We start from the raw sequence: 24442 nt of genomic DNA on the forward strand, positions 1-24442 counted from the left end.
TTATACATTGTACACAGTTGTTGAGCTGAGTTTACAGAAAATTCTGTCAACTTTTCACCCCGAAAACCAACATCAACACATCTTCCATAAGTTCGAGGCTGAACCCAAAAAAGGACAAAAATCTCTCGCAACCGCGGGGTGATCGATCGCCGCGAATCAACGAAAAATTCGAGTGATAAATTACGACGATTCGAATTTATTACACCGGTATAATAATCGCGACTTAGCTCCGTGCAATCTTTTAAGAGATATGATCGAAATTGAAATTTCAGAATCGATTTATCCCAATAATTTTTACTACCTCCGATTCTACTAAGAAATAGGGTAAATATAAAAATTACGAGACGCTTTCTAGGTTTTACGCTTCAAGTCCACGCGCCATAAACCCTTCGACGGTGTTATATATTTCAGGGGATGGAAAGGGATAAGGATGAGAGGGAGAGAGTTGTTTCTTTACCTTCAGGCGTCACCTTACACCACGCACGGAATGGAAAAGCACTCAACAAAAACAAGATTTTTGAAATTCTACAGAAACAACTTTCATACGTGTATATTGTACACGGTGTGCGTGTACACGTATATGTAACCGACCCGGTCATAAAAGTGTTACGGGACGAATGAAAAAGTTTTAACGGTAGATCATGCCAACTGCAGGCAACCTCGCGGGTGTAACGATCTCGGCGCTAAAAGAGGGGGGGGGGGGGGGGGGGGGGAAAAATTAAAAAAATATTCAACACACGTTACATTGAAAATGATTTTTTAATATCCGTTCGTTGTGTGAACGCGCGCGCGTGATTCTTTTCTTCGTAATTTTTCTTGGGATTTTTTTATTCGTTCATTTTTCTTTTTTGTTTTCAATATTTCCTGCGCGTCGATCGTTTTTTTTAATCAGAGCGAAAGAGAATGCGTGTATATATCCCGATTAGACGGGGGATCAACTTCCGGGGAAGCTTTCTGCACCCGGTATCCTGAGCATAAAATCATTCGGAGGGGTTTCCGCGACCTGTCAGTCAATGGAAATAATCTCAATTCCATCTCTGAACGTCAAAACACGAGATGACAGGAAACTCTCGATCCATGAATTATAGATAGAGGGATTCCAATACGGAGAGAGCCATGTACGTACGAGGGGGAAAGAATTCATCGGGGATTATCGTGAAAAATATTACCTACTTCCGTATCATATACGTTATCGATCGGATATTATTTTATTTGGATTTTGCTCTTTTTCTTTTTTTTTAGTGTCAACACTTTAAACGGAATAATATGCGTGTTTCAGATTCTGATATGAAAATTGCGACGATCCATAATTTCAAGCAATTACTTAAGTTTCGTGTACAGAACTGTTCCGGTGAATGAGAAATAAGACGAAGTAGAGAGTACAAGAAAAAAAAAACGAAGAATAAGAAGATTCAAAAGAGGGAAGTCAAGATTTGAATCGTAAAATGACATGATAATTTTATTCAAAGATTAACATAAGAAAATCTTTGGTGTAGCTACCGTGAGCCAATTGAAATGAAATTTGACGTTATAACTGTGTATACGTATACTATGTATGAAATACATATTCCTATGTATTTGTATATAACCATGTAGCCACCAGAAGGAAGGGAGCCTAACTTTAAACTTGAACTTTTATATAACTTTTAAGTTAATTAATTGCTCTCGAACCTTTCACGTGCGAGGAAATTCAGGAGAGGATCTTTTCCGTGCAGTACAGCACCTTGACCCCGTGGAATGACAAAACCAAGGACGACCTCACTTCAAGGACATTCTCTCGAGGAGGCCCTTGAATCGCGTGATGCAGATCCTCTGCCTCTCGGGAAACAAGCTGCGGAAACCCCATGAAGAACAAAAAGCGTGCAAGTGTATAAAAACAATGGGAACTCTGTCCCGGAAGGTCATGACGATTGATTTTCTAATTTTAATTTTATCACCTTTTGACCCCATTCGTTCGTTTTGAAGCGACGAAAAGTTACGTACGTACGTTTCTGTATTTCACCCCGAGGTATAACTTTTATTATTACATCCAACGTCTCGGAATAGCAGTTATACTTTCAGATATACCTACCTACTTCGATACATTTCAACTTCAATTATGAAAGAGTCAATATGACCGTTCCATGGCAGAGTTGAAGGTTCTGTAACGCGAGTAAGCGACCCCGTAGCAAAACCACCCTCCGGCAAAACTGAACGCGATCCTTGCGCCGAAAAATTGGCCCACGGTTCGATGGACACAGCGGCTTCAATCTGACAAATTTATTACCAACCGACCAATCGAGACTCGATTCTTAACGTTAACCTGAGGGCTACACGACCCTAAAGAACGCAGACACGAAGCCAAATAACGTAGAGAGATAGTCCGGACCTTCGCTACTCCTACTCTAGACAAAAGGATTTATCTAACAGGAAAGATCGAGCAGCCACCGGCGGTTCTCGAGATCCTTTTTTCTTTTTTTTTTACTCTTTTTTTTTTTGATTTTTTCGCCAGAGGAAGGGGGTGAAAAACGACGGAGGGTAAATTTAGAGCTGACAATTGTCCTTCCTCCCTCTGAGAATCAGTTTTTAATTAATCGCTTTGTATTTTGAATTGACAAACGAAAATTCATCATCAAAATTCACCTGCTCACGCCCAGTCACTATATACTTATACTTCCAATCCCATCATGAATACCGCATTTGTCCCACCTCGGTATAATTATTAACTCGCCCTTTTCTTCCCGCTCGCTTCTCCCTTTTACCTGATGCGAAATATTAAAAGATTTATCTGGATCAGACGTCTCTATTGTATTTGGAAAACTGGTGATCTTCAGTTCCTGTGTATAATTTTCAGAGTAATTAAAACAACCCGATCCACATAACTGTGGAGGTATATCGTGGTTGGTATATTTATAGAGACGCGAAGGGGAAAATTTTTCATTATAAGGTGATATAAAGATGAAGCCGTTACTGCAACAATATCCGTAATGAAATTTCCAACAGGACTGGGGGGTAGGCAATTTTCCTATCCTAGGCTTTACCCATTCTACTAAACTATTAGACTCGCTCTGTATTACTTAATTGTTAAACGCGCCGAGGTAATTATCGCCGACATAACGAGGCAGCCCTCTCTACACCCTTTGAGTGGTTCTAACAATTAACTAAATTAATTATCACTTTTTACAGTAGGACCAATTCAAACCATGCTGTACCACGGAGTTTCTGCAAAGGGATTGTTAACCCTGGGATGTATAATACGAGTACCGTGAAAATAAAAACGTATACCTATCTCGAATGAAATTTTTACATCGTTGAACTGCAGTTCCCCTGGGATTTTTATTGCCGGATTGGGTACTTTTCGTTTTATATTATACCTGTATACGTATAATACTGTAATTTATGACAATATTTCACGCACTAAACCCGACCGAACGTTAATGTCTAATTGCAATCAAGTAATTACAGGTTGACCCAAAGTCCATTAATTTCCAATTACAGTAATTGGAAGCCAACAGTTGGTTTCAACAGCCCCATGAAACTCTCTTCCGAGTTTGATCGCAGATTGCCCTCTATACCCAATGACGGGGAGAAGAAGTCACAACGAAAAAGAGGGACAAAAATTAACTATTATATTTCTGGACCATTTTAAAAGTCGTTGATCTATTTCTCTAACGGTGATCGAAACTCAGCGATGAGAAATTGAACGCTGATAATACTACGTATATATTTAGGGCGACCTCGAAACAAGAAATAGCTGGTGATAGGCTCAGCCAATCGAAAATCAATTGGATACAGCAAACATCCAATCGTCCGAAATAAGTATGAAAAGGCTAAAAAATAGCGAGCAAGAGTTTTACCTGCTCGTTTTATCCAACTGAATTCTGATCGTACGACTCGGAAGACATATGTCAAGTTCGAATAGGTATATAACTAGGCCAATGCCTCGAGCGGACTCGTGCATGGAACCATTTCGTGCATCGGATATTACAGAGGGGGTTGTATTTCTTACAGCTTTCGTATATACTTTTACGTATACTTTGTTGGAACACGCGTCCGATTCCCATTATCATGAATATTGCCCTCCTTATTTTTTATCTTTTATCATTATTTTTATTGTTATACTTATGCGATATTCGCCGGCTACAGAGATAGAGAGAGCGACTAGAAATAATGCTTGAAATATCGTATAAATTAATTTTCCGTACCAATGATTCGTTGGTTTTTTTCTGAAAAGCTCATATTATATTAAATAATGAATAATCTTGGTATTTTTTTCATCGATTCTTTCTCATCCCTGAAACAGGACCTGCGAGTAATTTGAAACCTCGCTGAAAATTCAACTTTAGTTTCCCATAAATCGTAATTTGAATAATAATTGGTAGTTCTCAACAATTTTTTCAGGGCACGACATTACCCTAGAGACCCTTGGATAAGGGATGAGCCACCTCTCATACCGACCGCAGATCGATTGGACAGAGTAGACCGATCATTGGTAAGTACCATCCCCTATGACCGTCAAATAGCTCCGACCTATTCTGTGAACCCTGTGGTCAGTATTGTATATAAAAACCTCACCACCCATAGGAAAACGATTGTTTCATCTTTTATAATTCGGTTTTAATTGTGAATAAGATCTTCTGATGTGACAACAGGTGTCACAACTGTGCTGCAAAAATTCGCGCTGTTTAAAAAGTCGCGCGCCCCTATATGGCAGATTCATAGCGCCATCAGTAAGAGCAGATCGCGTTCAGACCACGAATAGCTGGTTCGCGCCAATTCGTGCTGGCTAGTAACCGAATGTGCCTTGTGATTAAATTCTGATTTTTTTGATAAATTATCTGTGAAAATATCCATGCAAAATCATCCCAATCAACAGCGTTATGAAGGACCTGACCCACTACTTCCTAAGCCCACCAAAACCGCACGAGGAAGTCTCACCGACGATTAATAACCCAAATTCAACAACTAATAGTGGAGAAGGTAATGGGGAGGAACAGGAGAACAGTAATACTGAAAACACAATAGTTAACACTGCAGCTAATATTACATCTGGAAAAACTCCAGTCCAAAAGCGCTCTAGAGTGAAGATAAAGATATCTGTTAGTAATTCAAAGGATAGACGATGTGATATAATAATTAACAAAGATGACGTTGTTGACAAAACTCCAAGCCCTTTCTCAGCGATAGGTAGTTCAAACAATCTTTGTACTACATCTGGCCACCGTTCGCATTCTGACAGCGACAACACTCCCCTGTCCAGTTCAAGAATTGACAAAAGTCTACGGGCAGAATCCAATGCTTTTGAAGTTCTAATGACCAGAGTTAAGCCTCCACGCTATACCGCCCTGCCAACTCCATCGCCGCGTGAGGTAGAAATGGAGTTGAAAAAGTCCAAGTCATATAAGAGCAAGCTGAATGAGACCAAAGCGAAACTTGCAGTTCTAGCAGATCGCAAAGGATATTCAAAGAGAAAGCTTGCCGAGATAGAAGAGGCAGAGTTGATCGAAAAAAGACTAGAAAAGCGTGCCAAGTTATTCAGATCCAGTGAAAGAAAACATGATGAAGAGAACAATGTAACTGTAACTGGAAAACAAAAACAAAAAAGAGGAAGAAAGAAGAAAAGCATTTTCTCTCAAGAGCTTGCAAGCAATAAAGATATCCCCAATAATTGTAGCACCTCTTCATCTGTTGTCACAGTTGTAGCTGATGTGCATGTCTCAGAAGTTCATGTAGAGAAAAATGAAGTCAAACAGAAACCTATGGATAATAACAACCATGATAGTTCCCAAAAGAATCCAAAGCACAGTTGTCTTGAATCGAAGAACACATATTTATCTGCATTCTCTTCCTTTCAAAAGATGACAGCTAAAACCAAAACAAAATGGAAAATGCGGGTCCAGCTCAATTCTCAATCAGAGGATGAAATAGTACCTCGTAAGTTGACAAGTTAGATAAAATGTAGAAAATCAAATCCATTTCAGAATCAAGGTTTTCATTTTCATACAATAATGTGTATGAATTGATGATGATAACAAAGGCGAGAGTCTCCTGTGAGCTTGTTGCTTGCAGTTTGATGGCAATGATTGTTGCACTTTGATCGCTGATAGCTTGATCTAGAGGTAATTTTAGTTGAGTTCTAGCAGGATCACTCCACTTGTTGATATTCTCTTTCAGACGCAGATGGAAACACTACTGATGAAGACTTTATTTTTACACCAAAGAGCAAGACGAAATCCAGGAAAATGAAGTCCAAACAAAATGCCAGTGAAAATGGATCTGAAGAAACTGTGAAAACTGACGAATCCTCAAACTCCCTAAGTATTTCTGTATCCCTGTCTGAAAACAAAAAATCCATGAATATACGACGCAAAAAACATAAAATCAAGAAGAGCAAGAATCCGCATATTTCGCCAAACGAAAAGCCCAATTTCTACCGCAAACAAGGTATAAGCACAAAACAGGCACCGAGTTCTGTAAAACAAGAAAGAACTAATTTCACAAAAAAATGCAATGACAGTGTTATGATTTTGGATGAAGATCTCATTGAGGAATATGATGACGTCCAAGTAATAAAGTGCAAGAAGCTTGCTCCACTGTTCGTTCGGCAGTTGAGAGCAAGTCCTGCAGAAATTGAAGCGAGAAAAAATTTCTTGCAATCTGGTTTGCCAGAGCACGTGAAGAAGCAAAGATTAGAGCAGAAATCGGGCACTAATCCCGGGGTTTCCTTGGACATACCATTTCCATCAATCAGTCACATTACACAGATGGAGTCTGGATCAAATACAGAAAAAACTGACAATAAAAATTATGAACCTTTGTACAAGCACAAAGCTTATCATGAACCAGTCGGCCCATTACCGGACGCAAGCTGCTATAAATTCCTTTCAAACATAACGGAAAAGTTTTCATCAGACGCCATAAAATTGGAATCAGAGAAATTCGTGCAGGTTGAGAAATCTGAATTTGAGGAGGTATTAACAGAAATCGAATCACGTTGCTCAGAGACTCGAAGTATGTGGAAAAGTATTACGTTCGCGCTGAACTCCACGTCTAATACATCGCCGAAAAAAAGATCCAAAAAATTGCGAGGCCAGAAAAAAAGTGATTCTATTTTTCCAAAACAAGTTCCAGACATTCCAAACCCAACATGGACTTGTAAATACAAACCGATGAGCTCTGCTGAAATAGTCGGCAATGAAGCGGCAATAGAAAAATTGAGGAATTGGCTCAGCGGCTGGAGACTTCCTTTGCCTAAAAATGACGACAGTAGCGGGGATGAATTTTATTCGTCAGATTGTAGCAGTTATGGTGCTTGTGAGAACAATAAAGTTGCTGTGTTGCTCGGACCACACGGATGCGGAAAAACTTCAAGCGTATACGCAATTGCAAAAGAACTCGGTTATAAGTATGTCTGTTTGTATAAAAAATCTTGCATCGGCTTATTGATTTATCAATTACTTAATCTCTTTGCACATAGGGTTCTCGAAGTGAATGCATCCTCGAAACGTACAGGAAAGAAAATCATGTCGGATTTCCAAGAAGCTACCAAATCACACAGAGTTGAAAGGGACCAGTCATCTACTTCAATGCCGATAAGAAAAAGGCCATTGGAAAATAAAGTTCCGCTAAATTCTCTGATCTTGATAGAAGATGTGGACCTAATTTTCGAGGGTGATGATGGTTTTGTTACAGCCACTTGTCAAATTGCTGCCAATACTCGAAGACCAATAGTTATGACCTGCAGAGAGTTATGCTCACATCTCAACAAGATGGCTCCTCAGCAACAGCTCATACATTTTCAATCAGTAACCGGAGACAGAGTTTTGGCATTACTTGAATTAATTTCGTTGGCAGAATCTGGATATAGATTACCTAAATCTTTTTTAAACGTAAGTTTCTTAACTTATAATAATCTAATGACTGGTCTTACTGTAATATTTTTTTCAGATTCTTTTACGGAATGGGGATTTGAGACAATCCCTTCTGCAATTACAATACATTCTACTGTCCGGTCCTCCTAGTATTACACAACTGAGTTCAAACATCAGCTCAACATTATGGACTGATATGCAGTCTTTTCTTTACAAGCCAGCTGTCAAGTTTAGCAAAGAGAGATCAAAAAAAAACTCTGGTGGGGATAGATCCACCGCTGAACTAGATACGAAACTAATGGATAGCCTGGCTATGAAACTGGATACTATTTCTTTGGTTTCCTCGTTAACTGACGTTGAAAATCCTACTCTGCCACCTTGGAGACGAGAGCTGAGTCCTAGTCTCTCCCCCCTCGAAGATTTGAAACCTTACTCCAACACTGCCGATCTAAGTACAGAAATTGCGGACTGGCTACAACGAATCTCGCTCTCTTATGATCAGCCCACTTTACCCAAAAATTTCGAGCATATGACTATGAAAAGGAACGTCAAACTGGGAATCGACCTTGCTTTATCCCAAGCGATTTCACCCACTCTAGAACACGCACCCACTGCCGTAGATTATCTTCCTACTATCAGAGCTATGTGCAGGTCAGAGCAAAAGCGTCTGAAACTTAATAACAAAAGAGGCAATCGATTTCATAACTATCTACATGGATTAAGGTTGGCATCCGCATCTGAAAATGTACTAGCAGCTGCCAGTGCGGTTTTTCAGGAGAAATCTAACTAATGTGACTGACTGTGGGACAAGTATTTCTACTTATAACTGATTCGCTACCTCTGAAATTGGATAGCGAAGAACAGAATTTATAGTTTGTGATAACGTGCAGACCGACATATCGATTATATGTATATAACGTTATAAAATGTAATTTTAAATGTTTACAATCATGTTAAATAATTTGCTGAACTTACAGTTCTAGCTTTTGTATCTTGGGTTAATGATTTTATTTATTCTCATGAATGTTTACTTTATTCTCCGTTGTAAAAAGCTTTACATGAAGTAATTTCAATTGGCATTACATCTCATTAAATTTTTATATGATGCAACTTGCGATTCAGCTCCTCAAACTTCAGAATTTTGCGGATGAAAAAGTCTCCGTAACGATGTGCCACTTTAGTATCTGCGATGTGGATCATATCATGGTCGATGTAAAAGTCCAGCTGCACAATAACAGAACAACGATCATCCATCAATGAAATCCCAAGGTATGTTAATTTAGTAACCAATTTTCTCTTGGTACTAAGTATTTAAACTCACCTCAGATCCAGATTGAAACTTTCCATCCAATCCAGAGGGGCCTTTGGTCCATACAATATTCTTCATTTTGTGTTTGAAGCAAAGTAGATGGATTCCAAGCGAAGCGACTTCCTTATCAAGATCCCATGATCCATCTGGACGGGTGTTGCTGCACATGAAAGTAGCCAATTTGCTAAGAGGCAGCGTAGTATATAATTTCAAGTACGATCGGATAGTTGGAAGCATTTTTTGCTGTGTCACTTCATCCATGAATACTTGGGTCTGATGCTTAATAGCTTCCTTGACATAGTCCTCGTTGGGAGCATCTGGAGGTGGGGGACAAGGAGACAAAAATTTAGGACAAGCATACAGAAAGCAGGCTTCAAACTCTGCCAAATCTCCGTACTGCATCTTGAACATCTTTTCGTGATAGTTCTTTTCTCGCAGAGCTTGCTGGAGTCCGTCATCTATGCACTGAGGATGCAGAACCAAGCAGATTGCGAGTAAGTGGTACATCTGTTCTGTCTGTTTATTTATCTGGTCATTTTGATAGCTTCTTGATGCAAAGAGTTGTTTAGTGCGTTGAATGTAGAGTAAAATACTTGAGAAAGTCCTTATTGCATCAGCATATCGTCTCATCATCATGTATGCAAATCCAACGTAGTAAGCAGTAGATATTTGACAAGCAGGAACGTGCGAATAAGCACTTTTTTTGTAGAGCTCAACATTTTCCAGGACTTTAATGGCTTGGTAATAGTCCCCAAGCAGGGAATGAAGACGTAAGAGACCCACAAGAGAGAAATAGCCCAGCATTTTGTACAGCGAGTGTCTTCCAAAGCTTCCAGCAACAGAATCTGGGTCACCACCACTGGCGTAGACCTCGAGCTGACTCTTGATCTTTGATTTATCAACAAGAGAATGTAGGACATTGAGGATGCATAAAACGCTCCAAATGTTGTTATGTGCATTCAAGTTTTCAATTTCATCTGGGGTCTTTTTCAAGAGCCTGGCACGGTACTGTGCAAAAGATTGAAATTGGTAAACAAACTCGTCAATCAGTTCCCAAAGCCATTGGTCAGGGAGTTCAAGGGGTACAGGTGTCTCTGCACTCAAAATGTAGTTGAAGAGATCGCAGTAATTGAAAAATGATCCAAACCGCTGTTCTAGACTCGGGCCACCCGGAATCCTAGCGTAGATATGCCGATAGTAAAGTTCTTTGTATAAAACTAGAAACACTGGATCACTGTCGACAATGTGAGCAACATCGCCTTCATCAGGCCAAGCTTGTTTGTCAAAGAACTGCTCGGTGAGTTTTGGGAATGAATTTTCGTACAAGTTTTGAACTTCGAATATCATTCCCTCGTTTATGCAGTTTCTGAAGTAGATCAGGAATTTTCGTACAACTTCGGGTACCTGACGGTACGCGTCCCTGTCATACTCGTCGACGTGAGTGTCTGCACCACCCAATGGACCGTAATCGATGTAACTGTCGTACTAAGAAACAAAAATTCAAGTAATTAGAATGAGGAATTTCCTTTAAGTGACGTTAGTTTTTACCTGATCATTGTAATCGTCATACATCTTGACGAATTTTGGTATAAATGTCGCGTGCTAGGTAACCCCACCTAACCCCTTACTAAACGGCTGACCAAAAGGGATTGACGAAGAATTACTTCTAATCAGATGGCGTTACTGCACAATGCTGAATACGATGCCAGCGACAAAGGGTAGCTGAACCGTTGAAAGTCTGAATTCGTTGCGTTGAGTGTAATCCGAACCAGTTTTCTTGCAGCAATCCTATGCACTCGGCTGTGTCCTGTCACTTGACAGCACTGCTTGACAGGCGCAGTCGCTATCCAAGACACGTGTTACCCTTGCTTGTGACTTTCCTCAAGTTCACCGACCGCTTTGAATAACAATGTTTTATACAATTCCTTTCGAAGTTTATACAGTACTCGTGTCGTTGGCAATTATCCTAATCTTGTGGTTATCTACGAGACGAAAAGCCAAAAATGTATGTGTAGTAGTCTTAGGGGATGTGGGTAGAAGCCCAAGAATGCAAAACCATGCACTGTCTTTTGCAAAAGAAGGTTACCAAGTAGACGTCGTTGGTTATACTGGTTCTGCTCCTCTCAATGAACTTACTGAACATCCCAACGTTCAAATGCGATATATGAAACCTCCCCCAAATCTACAAGAAAGTAGGGAATTTTTTGAATGTTCTATGAGTCTTTGTTTTAACAAGATATATTTAAAAACTTGGTTCTTGTATTTTTCATATTATTATAGGACTGCCTCGCTTAGTTTTCTACGGATTAAAAGTTATCTGGCAATCTGTGACTCTACTGACTGTCTTGGTGGTTAAACGGCGCTCCAGTTATTTGCTATTGCAAAATCCTCCTGCTATACCAACAATGCCAATATGCTGGCTTTATTGCATGCTTATGCGTGTTCAGCTTACCATAGACTGGCACAATTATGCTCATACTATTCAGGCACTAAGTTCAGGATGCGAGGATGCATTTGTTAGAATAACTAAATATATTGAATTCACATTTGGACGTCTAGCAGCCAGTAACTTCTGTGTCAGCGAAGCAATGAGAGCAGATCTTCAGAAAAAATGGAATATAAAGTAGAATCTCTCTTGTTGGTCAGTAATGGCTAGTCATTCATTTACAATATCATATGATGTTAATATTTCAGAGCAAAAGTATTGTATGATCGACCTTCTCAAGAATTTCATCCTATTTCACTCTTGGAAAAGCATAACTTGATGCTTAACTTGGGAGAGACCTACTCAATAGTCAAAGGGCAAAAGAAAAATTCAACGGTATTCACAGACTGCTCAGAAGATGGACAGGTCACTCTGCGAAGAGACAGACCTGCCCTACTTGTTTCTAGCACCAGCTGGACACAGGATGAAGATTTTGGAATATTGATAGCAGCTCTTCAAGGTATGATATCCTTCAATAGCCCATTATTTTTGTTTCATCTTGTTTTTCCAAAAATATTTTACTTTCCAGAATATGAAGACGCTTATGGAACTGAAGAATTGATGTTGCCTGACATTATTTGTTTTGTAACTGGCAAGGGACCTCTTAAAGAGTTTTGGACAGCAATAATAAAACGGAGAAATTGGCAGCATGTTGAGGTAATTACGCCTTGGCTAGAAAACGAGGACTATCCCAAGCTTTTAGGCAAGCATTTTCATACACTATTTCAATTATTGGACGTAACACGTAGTAAAATTTTTCATTATCTGACGAATATCCAATGTCTCGTCCATTCAGCCAGCGCGGACTTAGGCATTTGTCTTCACACTTCCTCAAGTGGCTTAGATCTTCCAATGAAGTTAGTTGATATGTTCGGCAGTGGGCTTCCTGCATTGGCGTTTAACTACAAATGGTGAGCAAATCCCTGAAACAAATGTTAGTGATTTTTCTACTCCTTCATTATTTTATAGTTTAGACGAGCTACTTGTGCACAAAACCAATGGCATGGTTTTCGCAGATGAAAAGGATCTCGCGCAATTGTTGCTGAAATGGTTTGAGAATTTTCCTGATAACAAGGACCAACAGTTGGAGGATAAAAAATTCCGTGAGCAATTAATGATTTATCAAAAGCAGCGTTGGCATGATTATTGGTTAGCAAACGCGGCACCGATTTTTAATTAACTATTTTCTAATTATTTTACTTACCACATAGTAACCCAATCAAAACCCAATTTCTTAGTATGTTTGATTGCAGATTTGTACAGTGAATTTTTACCCACGAGAAGTGAGATGTAATTGTGTATTTTATAATAAATAATAGCATTGTTTTGCCTATGCAGATAACAGCTATTAATCGCAAATGGTTCGAAACGATCGTGGAATCACAATACAATTCTGGAATATTTTGTAAAAAAAAGTTGCCAAACTGCAGTTGAATGTTTTTTACAAACGTTTGTTTATTACTGGTTAACTAGCGGTAAAAGATGGTTTGTATGGTTACAAAGTTCTATGTCGTATAATGTGTCTGGTATGTAGTTAGTTTTGTTTTTATCATTATTATGTACTCAGCAACACCGTCAAAGAGTGAGCTGCACTAGAAAACTATGAAGATCCCATTAAACTTAAACCAGTATAATCAGGTACTTTATAGTTTCTCAAGTCTTAAACCAAGAGACGTTCAATCTCTTGCTGTATTGCCAGAATCTGCGGTTTCAACTGGGATCCTTCATTCACGGTGACCGAGCAAGCAACCACAGGTCTGGAAACGCCACAGGCACGACCCAAGGCTCCTTTACTCCTAACAAAAACATAGGGGACGTTCTTGTCCTCGCAAAGCAGCGGAAGATGCAGTAAAATCTCCAAAGGCTCTGCATCAGCAGCCATCACTATGAACTCGGAGAGACCTCGATTCAGTGTTTTTGTAGCCTCATTGGCTCCCTTGCGGAGCTGCTTGTAATTCATAGCTTGCTGCACCAGGTTGAGGATCTTTGCTGTCAGGGTGGCGTCAGCCAAAGGATAAGCCTTGGGATTTACTTGGTCAGCCTGTGGACAATTCAGTCAGTAGATATTTTAATTCATATTTATTTATCACGGTTAATATTTTCGCACTATTAATTATATGCATGCTGCATTCCCACGTGCTGAGAATCATAACCTCGGTCTAGTACGCGTGGTAACGAGTGTTACCAGCAAGCAAATACAAAAATATAACTCACCATTATCAGAATGAATCAGTAATTGTGGAATGAGCAAAAGAAGGTAACGATCGATAACAACCTCTCGGCGATAAATTAATAAAAATCGCTTCACTGAGGACTGGAACACGCCGTTCAAACGTTGTCGAATTGTGCTTTAAGCGTTCTCCTTGGCATTAAAATTTTTAGGTTTCTAGTTACCAGCGTCCTCTGTAAGTTTTGACAATATGTTACCTACCAAGGAACCCCTAAGCGACCGGCTCCCGGTCAATTACCGCTAGGAGATAGTGCCCCCTCGAATGGTGATTATTTAGCGAACTACTTTTACCGCAAAACGCGGCGAGTTGAATTTTTATAAATTCCACCCAATAATTATAAATCCAGGGTGATGTAACGTAGATGTCAAATTCCACCTCAATTAATCCTGCAATTACAAGGAAGTCTAGGGATATAAATAATAATTATTTTATTCATTTCTTTGGATTTCCAATAGCTAGAAGAATATGTATATTTCATGCACAGCAGGTTGTCGCGATCCAAATCTTAGAATAATGCAGTGACTTACGAATTACGTCGTCGTGCTCGGATAATTATATGATTATCTCCATGGACTGAAATAAAACTTGGATTTGCGTCTGTCGGTCACGTTGCGCTTACGTATTCCCGTTGAAATTGCTCAAATATAATTTTACTTTGCGTGCAGAACGATAAAATTAGTCCTGTTTGTGGAGCTGGTCGGATTATCGAGAGAAAACTTTCAGCAAATCGAAATGAAGAATCTCACGCAATCTTTTAGATGCATAGGGTACGGTGTACAGTACAATAAACAATAAATTTCACCAAAAGAATGGTACCGGAAGTATATAAAATGATTTTCTCTTCTTATAAGATACTACGAAAATTTAAAAGCGGTTCCCCACGTCTGTTGAAATCCGGGTATTCTATCCGATTGCAAAAGTACATCATTTTCGATTTGAGCGTCGAGGGTGTCGTCGGATTTCAACGTCTCTTTTTCATCTAATTTTGAAACTGCCGCTTGCATATTCGACGCAATTTGTAAAAGCGACTTTTTGTGACGCCCAACTTGTTCTTCTTCGGGAACTGGAGGTTTCCTTCCTGCAGCGGTCATCGAAATAATATTTTCTGCCGTGGGTCCTTTCGCTACGGTTTGCGGGGGTTCCTTTGAATTAATTTCATTCATGAATGCACAGAGTATAAGTACAGCTAAATTTTATGACTCACGTTTGATCGGCATGTAATTTTATTCCCAAACTCAGCGCGCTTTTTCGGTTCAATAGATCGTCGAATACCTTGCAGCGTAAAAACGGCGGCTTCGGCATAAGGAGATAAACTTGCGATGGTTCCTATTGCGCCCTCGTCTCTCGTGGCACCAAAAGCTGGCCTAGGCCGAATATTTCGGTTTGAAGTTAATAGGACTCTTCCGGGCGCGTTTTTTCCACAATTTTTTTCACCTCTATTTCCCGAGGACTGCAGCCCGGGAGTCCACGAACCGGGAACTGCATTTGGATAAGTCGCACCGGCTCGGATCATGTCCTTTTCATCCAGCAAAAATTCTCCCCTGCATGACAGCGATGTATAATTACGTATTTCAAACTCGTGAGTGATAGACGTTCGTCAATTGAATTATCTCCGCCTTACATTTTTTAGGTATCAAAAGCTATGCGATGGTTGATTTTTCAAAAAGTCTATCGATGGATTTGAATGAGTTTTTGATCGTAGTTTGCGAATAAATATAGTTTCAAGGGACGCCATGTTATCTGTTGTACAGGGATCTTAGATGAAAAAATATTTCTGACGAATACATTTGATTTTCGGATGCTGCTAGGAGATCGGAAAGGTAGAAAACAAAAATTCATTTGAACATCTGACGAACGGAAAATAATGTAAAGAGGAAATTGGAGTAATTTAATGCAAAATCTGAACGAAATATTCGAAAAGAATTGCACGTAATCCTATGCGAGATATAATTTTTTTTTTTTTAATAATAGTCCAGATAATAGTAGAATATTATTTATCGTTTGAAATACAGTGAGAACAATTAATAAAGGGAAAGGTTCATTGAATCTAAATCTAATCTCAACTTCAGAAACGTGTCGTACTATGCTCGTATATATGTATAATATCTATCGTTGATAACCCAATGGTACTCTGGAAAATATTTATCATTTGTAACTCGAACAAATTTGAACTTCAATACACGGTCTGACATCAGTAGACCTATTGTCTGAATACAGTTAACAGATAACGATGGAGCTCCGATATTTTGTCTTTCTCATAAGCTTATTAGCTGTTTATTTCTCGTCGCTTTCTAACGCTAATTCTTCATCCATAGTTAACTTACAACCCGACACACCTTCGGATAAACCTTTGACAACAGATCGGCCCATAATCGGTGAGTATATGTGATCGATTGGAATCATATTAATTAATGATTCGGTTGTCTTTAATGAAACGTATTTTTGTTTCATTTTCTGAATACCCTATCGAAATTTCCAAGGCATCTTGGCCCAGGAAATCAGTTATTATTTGAACAGATCATATCCGAACCAATATGACAGTTTTATCGCCGCATCTTACGTTAAATTTGTGGAAGGTGCCGGGGCCTTGGTTGTGCCAATATGGTTGGTAGAAAATTTTTAGAAAATTCGAAAAATACCAAAAATCATTCTAGTTTCATTAATAAGTCATCGATGCTCCATACAGGATCGGCAAGGGAGAATCATACTACGAAGACATCCTGAGCAAAGTAAACGGGTAAAGAAAATTCACCTTACAAATAATTGGTGTATTGATTTCAATTAATTGAAAAAATAATTTTCAGCGTCCTTTGGCCTGGCGGTAGTTCATATTTTAATGTTAGTAAGGGTTACGCCGAAGCCGGGGCGATAATTTACAGGTAATCAGGTGCAAGAAATCCGTCGAAATAAAGATAGAACTTTTCCCAATTAACGCCATTTTTTCCAACACAGAATCGCTACTAGAATGAACAATGAAGGTATTTATTTTCCGATATGGGGAACCTGCTTGGGATTTGAACTTCTCACATACGTAGCAGCTGGTGGCGTTGAACATCGTTCCGCTTGTTCTAGCAAAAATCAGGCACTCCCACTCGAGTTTGTATCAGGTAAAGCGATAAGGGTTATCAACGTATTTCAATGTTTACTGCTCTATCAATTTCCCGATAATCGGCAATTGCATAGAATCATTAAACCTGATCAACTGACCGCTTATATTCGCAAAATCGATGCCTTTTGGACTGGAAAAAAAAATATGTACTTGATTATGTCTCGTGTGATTCAAGAACTGATTTGAACATAATCATTTGCAGGATACGAATCCAGCAGAATGTTCGAAAATGCTCCGCCTCTTATAATCGATATTCTGTCGCAAAATCACGTCACAGGAAACTACCATCAGTACTGTGTAACTCGAGATGTATGTTCGACACTTTTTTTTTGATTAATTATTTTGAAAAGTTCAATGCAAAAAATCTCACCAACTTCCGGTAAATATTCTAGGATTTAAAGAGAGTAAATCTGGAATCAAAGTTCAAAGTATTATCGATAAATCACGATTGGAACGGATTCGAATTTATATCAGCGATCGAGCACGTGAGCCTGCCTTTTTACGGGGTTCAATTTCATCCTGAAAAAAATCTTTACGAATGGGTCAGAAAGACTAACATTACCCATAGTTTCGAAGCATCTCTAGCCAGCCAATACTTCGCGAATTTTTTCGTCGAAGAGGGTAAGTCCCGAAGATTAAATTTTGTAATAAAAAATCATTTATTTTAATTCTCATTGCTATTTATAACTCTCTCTTGATCGTTTCAGCGAGAAAAAATTTGAACTCGTTTCCTAATAATTCTGATCTGGAATACTTGATTTATAATTACCCTATAACCTTCACCGCTCCTAAAAGTTCCTACTTGCAGTGTTACTTGTTTTCGAATTGTTCGAAAAACGAGTGATGATTAATTAAACAAATAATTATAAGTCTACTTTATCGCTGTTAAATTTCCAATAAAAATAAAACAAATTAATCCATCATTAACGTTAATCACGTTCATCAAATTTAATGAAATTTCTGGCAATCGCCCCGATCAATCGATTAGGTGTTTAAAATTTGAAGGGTTTTCTCGGTTTTATTAATTTATATAATCGTGACTCGTCAAATCAATTGTCGCTTCTATATTACCACGTGATAAGAGACGTAATTATTGTTCTAACCACGTGTTGGAAATTTTCACCCGCTTGCGGTGCGGCTGGGGTACGTCAAACTCTCAGCTATGGGGGCGGTAATCTTACAGGGTAAACCTTCTCGATCGATTCAACGAACGTTTGACTGCCCACAAATTTGGATTTCACGTTGAGATTCGGTGTAACTATTCGTCCCATAATTTGCTCTGTGCTAGATAAAAACGCACGGTGTAAAAATTAAGTGTTCGACGAGGTTCGCGAAAATGAACAGGAAGTGGCATTGTGGTTTGAAAAAAATAAAAATTTGGTCACAAGTAAGTGTGGCTAAAATGAGTTGATTAGCTTAATGTCATGTGCGGTAGGGTTGTCCCGGCGTGGGAGTTGAGATCACGTGTTGCACGAGACCGGCGTCTTTTAGACGAAGCCCTATTTCCACCCCTCAGCGAATCGATTCCTTCGGCTTGCCGTTAATTAGTTATTAATTGGAACTAGCTTTACAGGTAGTCGACATTTCACAGTACGAATACGAGGTGATTCAACGCGAACGTATTTATTGAAAGAGAAAAAAAAAAAAAAAAAAATCGAGAAGATCAACGTGCATAACTTTTGGGTATGTACACCATACTTTTGAATAGTTTTAAAATAGTGATTGGAATATCTTCATCAAATTTCCACTCTCCTCGGTCACGTGCACGCGCCTTTTCCCTTGGAAATAATTTCTATCCAGAATCGTCGATCGGGAGAACCGCGAAGAAAGTTCTCTGAGACATTAACAAAGGATAATAATATTGTAAAAGGAAGGGAGTCGGAAAAGTGAAAGGAAATTTTTGCGAGAATACGGCACGTGTAAAACCAGTGCAAGGTAGTCACTGATTTCGAGGAACCGGAAAATATACAAGAAAAATTGAAGGATTTCTTCACGGTATATCGCTTACGTTATTATACACGTATATACCTATATGATACCTCATATACTAAAAGGATAAAAGCTGTAAGGTTTTTCTCTCATCCCACGCGTCGCACGTGTATGTTTTTGTCATCGCGTATAAGGTCTTCCAAAAATGTTTTCTTATTCTCCTCGTATACTCAAATATCTAAGATGTGACGATGTCACGAGTGGAAATAAAACAAAATCTTGTTTTCCCTCATCGCCAGCGAGGAATCGAATCCTCCTCGTTTGTCGTATCTTGTTTCCTATTAAAATTCCAAAATTCCATCGGTCGAAGTGAGCAAGAAATTTATTTCTTCGCAATCGAAAACGTCATTTTTTACGGATGTACGTAGGTAGTTTTCACGGTCGTAAAGCCGAGGAAGGGGTTGATTGGAACCTGGCTAATTACCAGGTTCTGGTAAAAAATGAAAAACAATTACTTTCGGTTCACCTCAACTCTGCGCCGATTCGGATTCCGGAGCGAAAGGTTCACGTCTCGCGCATAAGCTACGAAGTCACGTGTCAGCTTGGATCACGTTTTTTACAATTTATTCACGATACTCCGAACCCGCGACCACCAAAGCGAACCAAAACCGCACCAGGTGTCACGTCATCCGTATTACATTATTGCGCAACGATATCTTGCTTCACTCTTCACTTTAGTTTAACGGATATAACGATTTCCGTGAGAATCAATCGCACATCGTCGTCCGTTTATTAAAAAATGTACGTTCATCTTGCACATCCCAATATCACGTGTAGGGCTAGCCTGAACTTGAAAATCTTTTCTTATCCCGTGGAAGTGTAATAAAAGATCGCGTCTAGGGTAAATTTAGTATCTCACGTGCCAGCGCACGAGCGTAATGATGAAAAAAGTAAACGAAAAATTTCCCTTTTTAATTCGCGGTGTACTTTATCACGTGCCCATCCCCCTCCACGACGATTCACTCGTAGCAGAAGTTTTCATCTCACCGCAGATTTCGAGGTGCCACATGGTGACCCGAAATCTGTTGGAGGAAATCGACGCCCGTGACGTCAGAAAACCGTTAGGGGGTGTAACCCAGTTTGAACTAGCGGACCAGCCCCTGCACCCAGGCCTCCTCGTTGGGAAGCTGGGGCCAAGGCTGAATTGTGCAGGTTCCGATCTAACGGAATTCTTCCCATCGACGATCACGAAATAGGGGTGAAAAAAATCGCCGCTTAATTTTTTTGTTCTCTTCTCATTTTTCAGTCGGTTCAGACCGAGGAATGCAAGTTTTTTCAGGGATTTGCCGGTTCACCCAAAACCGGAAGAACGCAGTGATTTCAATCTACGATTCTTCCAAAGTCCGACTCACCCCTCAAAAAAAAGGGGGGGGGAAGAAACGGACAGTGAGAAATCAGGTGTACAGCTAATTAACAAGCTACGTAAAGAGAATATCTCTAAATTTTCCTCAGGTAGCAGGTACCGACGATCAATTTAGGTGCAAGAGGAAACCCTCCCGCCGAGAGAGGGAGTCGGAATTGTCCTAGTTTGGGGTCACCGTCCCAGTTACCCCCGTCAGGGATGGCCGAAACGCCCAGCGCCCAGCAGCACCTGGGGGTGCATCGACGCGACGTTCTGGCTGGTAACCATAGGAACGTGACGTCACAGCTACGTCACATCTGGAGTTCAACGACCCGACACAACCCAGGAAGGGGGTACGTTGAATGGGATGCGCGTCCAACCCCTAGGATCACCTGTACATACGTGTACACCGGCATCAATGTTAATTCTATTTTTCTAATCTTTTCTCCCTCCCTTCTTACAGTCGATTCTACTTCATTGCGAAGAATTCCCTCATTCCTCCACCTCGAGCGTCGTCAAACTTTGATCCTCGAAGGACTAAAATTATCAATCGGTTACGTTACCTGCACGGTTTGTGGTATAACAATTAATCATACGTACGTCACGATTACAAATAATCACAAAATCCTGGAGCTAAACGTAGCGTACGTAACGTTGCATAATGGCGCGTTGGATCCGGATCCTTTGAGGGGAGGGGCGGGACCTTCACCTGTGCGACTGAAAACGGGGGGGGGCGGGTAGTAAAAGGGGAATAGATGCGACCTCGACCGGGAATCCCCTGGGCCACCACACAACGCATAAATCTTGCCACACTACACGTAGAGGTAATTAAATGCGCATGCAGATTTTATTCTACACAACGTCAACCGATGTCCTCAATGTGAGGAAGAAAAATTTCCCATCCCATTGATCGACTATCCCATCGATTAGTTTCATCTATTTGTAGAATTGCGATGTTCGTCAGTTTTGAAAATATCAAGAGACGTGGGTGTCGTAAGACAATGATGAGCGGGTTGTCGCGCTTCAGACGCTTCAGAAAGTTGGGGGTGCGTATATAAATACCTTTTCGATATCGGTTGACAGTCGGTGCACAGGATAGCGTGGAAGGTAATTCAATAGGCATTTACTGTACGTCGCGAGCATTGTTCAAATCAGACCTACGTTCGCAGTCGCGTCATATCGCGTCGCCCTTTACCTCCTCCTTTTATCAATGGAGAAGCATTAACTCCGTTCAATTTCTACCGATACCGAACACACTCGTACGCGCGCACAAGCGACCGTACACGATTCGCGCGGTGTATCTAATACACGCCTAATATAATTGTAAGCTGAAACGGTTTCCGTCCACCCCGGAGGAAATGAACATTATCTCCGTTCGTTACGTGCACACGCGTACCATTATCGATAGAAATTCTCTCTCGAAAATAGTTACATTTACTTTATTGTACAGGGGTAGGTTGTACGTACGTATTAATAGGAATCAAACGGAGACACCTATTCTCTCGTTCCTATTCTCTTTGGTATCGTCTACTCTGCACTTGCACGTTCTCGTTCTATAGAATTTCCCGTCGAGATAATTGAATTATTTACGAATGATGAATGAAATCCCTAACGGACATTATCATCGATGACCCCGATTATTGTCATCGCCGTACGTGTACTTACCTTCGGAAAAAAAAACAACTCGAATAAATGGAAATAAAAAATAAATAAATAAATAAATGAATGAATTTGAAAAAATAACCCCTGATGTATAACGGTTCGGCAGAGCCCCCGGGAATCCCAGGAAGACTGGCTGGGCAGGTTCCTGTTACTATAACCACCCCCCCTCCCGTTGAACCCCCTTGCTCGTAAAGTAGGGCACGTTGTCGGACGGCCTTCTCAATGACGATCGTGACGTCATACCGTGAGATACGAACTGGGTCAAACTGAACAAGATATATACAAATATGAGGGATGAAAGGGACCTGCAACCAGCCACCATACGACGGAGTTCGAGGGAGGGAGGAAACCGGAGGGGAGGGGGAGAAATTAACGTTGGTAAATCTGGTCTCATTTTCATCTCATTACATCGGACCTGATGGTCCCTGAAGTATCTTTATTTTTTTTCATCCATTCGTCAATTTGAATTCACGCAATCGAACGATCGACGAAGTATTCGTTTTACGTGCAATGCATCTGTTGCAGCTTTTTTCTTTTCGCAATTTTTGTTTTCGGTTTGAAAACGTCGAATCTAAAATTGAGGGTGTAAAATTAGTCGGGGGAATATCGGGTGTGAAATTCGAAGCATTTTGTGTCCGATATTTTAATATTTTATTTCAGCTCAGAAGGGCGCATTTTTCGAAGAGAGAAAAAAAAAAAAGGGTCTGCGAGGAGATACCGCTCGGCGTGTTGCAGGGTCTCAATGAACTCTGATATTTCCATGGGATAGGCGGGAACTTCTCCGGATCTGGGTCAGGAAACGGTCGTGAATGGGGTTGCTTTCCCGCAGAGATGTGACGTTGCGAGGAGCAACACCCTGGAATTGGGTCAGATATCTTTCGAGGCGAGGGGGTGAAAGGTGAACAAAGAAGAGGCGCTGCATGCATCTTTACTCGACCCGACGTCGGCTAAAAATAGAAATGCGGCTGAAGAATACTGCAGGTCGACCCATAAAAAACAACCCCCTCCGAATTTAAAACAAAATTTCAGATGAGAAACACGCTGTGATTTACACGGGGGTTGAAAATCGCATTTATAGTTACATTTTTTCGTTTTATTTTTTTTTCGATACACGTTCAATCTGATTTGATTGAACCCACGCGGGACGATAGTGATGAATATTTTTTTCGCGTAACTATTTCGTGATTTTCCTTTGACGGAAAATAAAAGTGAATAAATATTGTCACGCAAGCTCCTGGTGCTCCTTTTACGGGGGTTGTAGTAAATGTGGTGTGAGCCTATGGCGGAAAATTTCTCGCGGATGCTCATTGAGATTAGGGTTGACAATACGGAATCGGCGAAGGGGTGTTTGCATATTACCGGTTCAAGCGTCGCGACGCCATGAATGGAAAACGGGCGGCGCGCGGTGTGGCGTTTCGCGTCTTTCGACCCTTATGTACGCACCTGCATGTACGTTTGTATATAATATACTACATAGATATACACGAGATAAAGTGGGTCACGACCTAAATATAGAAACCCAGGGTTATATTTGGGACGTGTGACCTCGGGTCGGGATATCCTCATCCCCATTAAAATCGGCAAGGTTTACCTGCGGGAATACGGTGTAAATAAAAAAAAAAGCAGAAAAATTACCCGACCCTTCAGAATTTCTCGATCGTATAGAAGACTCGATTTTTATTGACCTGCGGGGATGGGTTCATATTTCTGAAATTGGATAACTCGCGTCTTAGATAAAAATAAGGCTGCAGAATTATCTGTCATGGAAGTAATGAAAACTGTTCATATTGTAATTGAATTGCGTTGAATATTTTTACAGGTCCCGCACACCAGATCCAGAGGGGATCCGTACTTTTATCTGTATCTTGTGTTTTTTTTTTTCTTTTCTTCTCTCTTTGCAATACGGATGCAGCTAGTTGCGGTGCCTACGGAGTTGGATATGCGGCATGGCCCCATTCTAGTTGCAGCATTCTAGAAGTCGTCGAACTCTAAACTGCCAACCCCTGACCTCGTTAATTGTACCGCATAGCTGCAGGTTGATGTGTGAAAATAGAAAATGCGAAAGGTATTACGGTATAAAATGAATAAAATTGTCATATTGGTATTGAAAACGTTTATTCGAAATTCACAAACATGTTTAATAATGTTGACATAGATGTAATAATTAATCGTATATACCTGTACAGTATATAAGTATACGTGGTATTTTTTTTTTTTTTCCTTTCATATATAAAACACAGAAACCTGAGAATTTCTTTTTTTTTCCATTTTTTTTTCTCGCTTCTCGTTCATTTGCACAAATTCGAATTTCTTAAAATCAGATATAGGTATATAATTTAAAAATATCCGATGCGCTTTTAGGCCAGCCATACACGAGGGAATTTTCTACAAGGCACTAGGCGGGTCACACGCAAAGTCTGTGATTTTAAATTCGTAATTTTAATTGACCAACGTTCACCTCGTTT

The 24442-nt window shown here is 40.0% G+C and overlaps 5 protein-coding genes across 11 annotated transcripts in view; 2 read left to right on the forward strand and 3 right to left on the reverse strand.

The window, feature by feature from the left end:
• Positions 1–8960, forward strand: part of LOC105689730 (ATPase family AAA domain-containing protein 5) — a 40462-nt gene extending 31502 nt beyond the window's left edge. For 2 of the 7 annotated variants that reach the window (XM_048658576.1, XM_048658578.1), the window contains 5 exons: positions 2834–4471; positions 4856–5913; positions 6154–7384; positions 7457–7868; positions 7927–8960. In XM_048658576.1, the coding sequence (XP_048514533.1) occupies positions 4860–5913; positions 6154–7384; positions 7457–7868; positions 7927–8640 (3411 nt within the window). In that variant the 5' untranslated portion in view covers positions 2834–4471; positions 4856–4859 and the 3' untranslated portion in view covers positions 8641–8960. The other 5 variants (XM_048658577.1, XM_048658581.1, XM_048658579.1 and 2 more) reach the window with 5 other exon arrangements.
• LOC105689731 (eukaryotic translation initiation factor 3 subunit L) lies at positions 8865–10867 on the reverse strand. The gene is made up of 3 exons (XM_012406977.3): positions 10708–10867; positions 9172–10644; positions 8865–9074 (listed from the first exon to the last, which is right to left on the reverse strand). The coding sequence occupies exons 1-3, from the start codon at positions 10729–10731 to the stop codon at positions 8940–8942; spliced, it is 1632 nt and encodes a 543-aa protein (XP_012262400.1). The 5' UTR covers positions 10732–10867; the 3' UTR covers positions 8865–8939.
• A 64-nt stretch (positions 10868–10931) lies between these two features.
• On the forward strand, positions 10932–17907 carry LOC105689661. The gene is made up of 18 exons (XM_048659042.1): positions 10932–11351; positions 11440–11782; positions 11854–12104; positions 12174–12347; positions 12441–12555; positions 12614–12816; positions 12898–12927; positions 13118–13170; positions 13344–13492; positions 13568–13679; positions 16100–16250; positions 16356–16479; positions 16562–16612; positions 16680–16754; positions 16828–16982; positions 17187–17293; positions 17377–17605; positions 17692–17907. The coding sequence occupies exons 1-18, from the start codon at positions 11069–11071 to the stop codon at positions 17826–17828; spliced, it is 2742 nt and encodes a 913-aa protein (XP_048514999.1). The 5' UTR covers positions 10932–11068; the 3' UTR covers positions 17829–17907.
• LOC105689733 (NHP2-like protein 1 homolog) lies at positions 13080–14015 on the reverse strand. The gene is made up of 2 exons (XM_012406981.3): positions 13859–14015; positions 13080–13685 (listed from the first exon to the last, which is right to left on the reverse strand). The coding sequence occupies exons 1-2, from the start codon at positions 13859–13861 to the stop codon at positions 13305–13307; spliced, it is 384 nt and encodes a 127-aa protein (XP_012262404.1). The 5' UTR covers positions 13862–14015; the 3' UTR covers positions 13080–13304.
• On the reverse strand, positions 13855–15993 carry LOC105689665. The gene is made up of 3 exons (XM_012406837.2): positions 15497–15993; positions 15080–15416; positions 13855–15017 (listed from the first exon to the last, which is right to left on the reverse strand). Coding segments are annotated over exons 1-3 (627 nt in total). The 5' UTR covers positions 15499–15993; the 3' UTR covers positions 13855–14729.
• Positions 17908–24442: the final 6535 nt, after the last annotated feature.

Source organism: Athalia rosae, chromosome 7 (assembly GCF_917208135.1).
Source record: "Athalia rosae chromosome 7, iyAthRosa1.1, whole genome shotgun sequence".
NCBI classification, from domain to species: domain Eukaryota; kingdom Metazoa; phylum Arthropoda; class Insecta; order Hymenoptera; family Athaliidae; genus Athalia; species Athalia rosae.

Bases quoted from the DNA above. Each gene is read 5' to 3' on its own strand.
- LOC105689661 (XM_048659042.1), top strand. From the start codon at position 11,069: ATGTTTTATACAATTCCTTTCGAAGTTTATACAGTACTCGTGTCGTTG. The intron at 11,783-11,853 runs GTAGAATCTCTC...TTAATATTTCAG, and splicing joins CAGAAAAAATGGAATATAAA to AGCAAAAGTATTGTATGATC. The intron at 13,171-13,343 runs GTATGTAGTTAG...CTGTATTGCCAG, and splicing joins TATGTCGTATAATGTGTCTG to AATCTGCGGTTTCAACTGGG.
- LOC105689665 (XM_012406837.2), bottom strand. The intron at 15,018-15,079 runs GTGAGTCATAAA...ATTAATTCAAAG, and splicing joins AAATTACATGCCGATCAAAC to GAACCCCCGCAAACCGTAGC.
- LOC105689731 (XM_012406977.3), bottom strand. From the start codon at position 10,731: ATGTATGACGATTACAATGATCAG. The intron at 10,645-10,707 runs GTAAAAACTAAC...TTTGTTTCTTAG, and splicing joins ATGACGATTACAATGATCAG to TACGACAGTTACATCGATTA. The intron at 9,075-9,171 runs GTGAGTTTAAAT...GTTATTGTGCAG, and splicing joins AGTTTCAATCTGGATCTGAG to CTGGACTTTTACATCGACCA.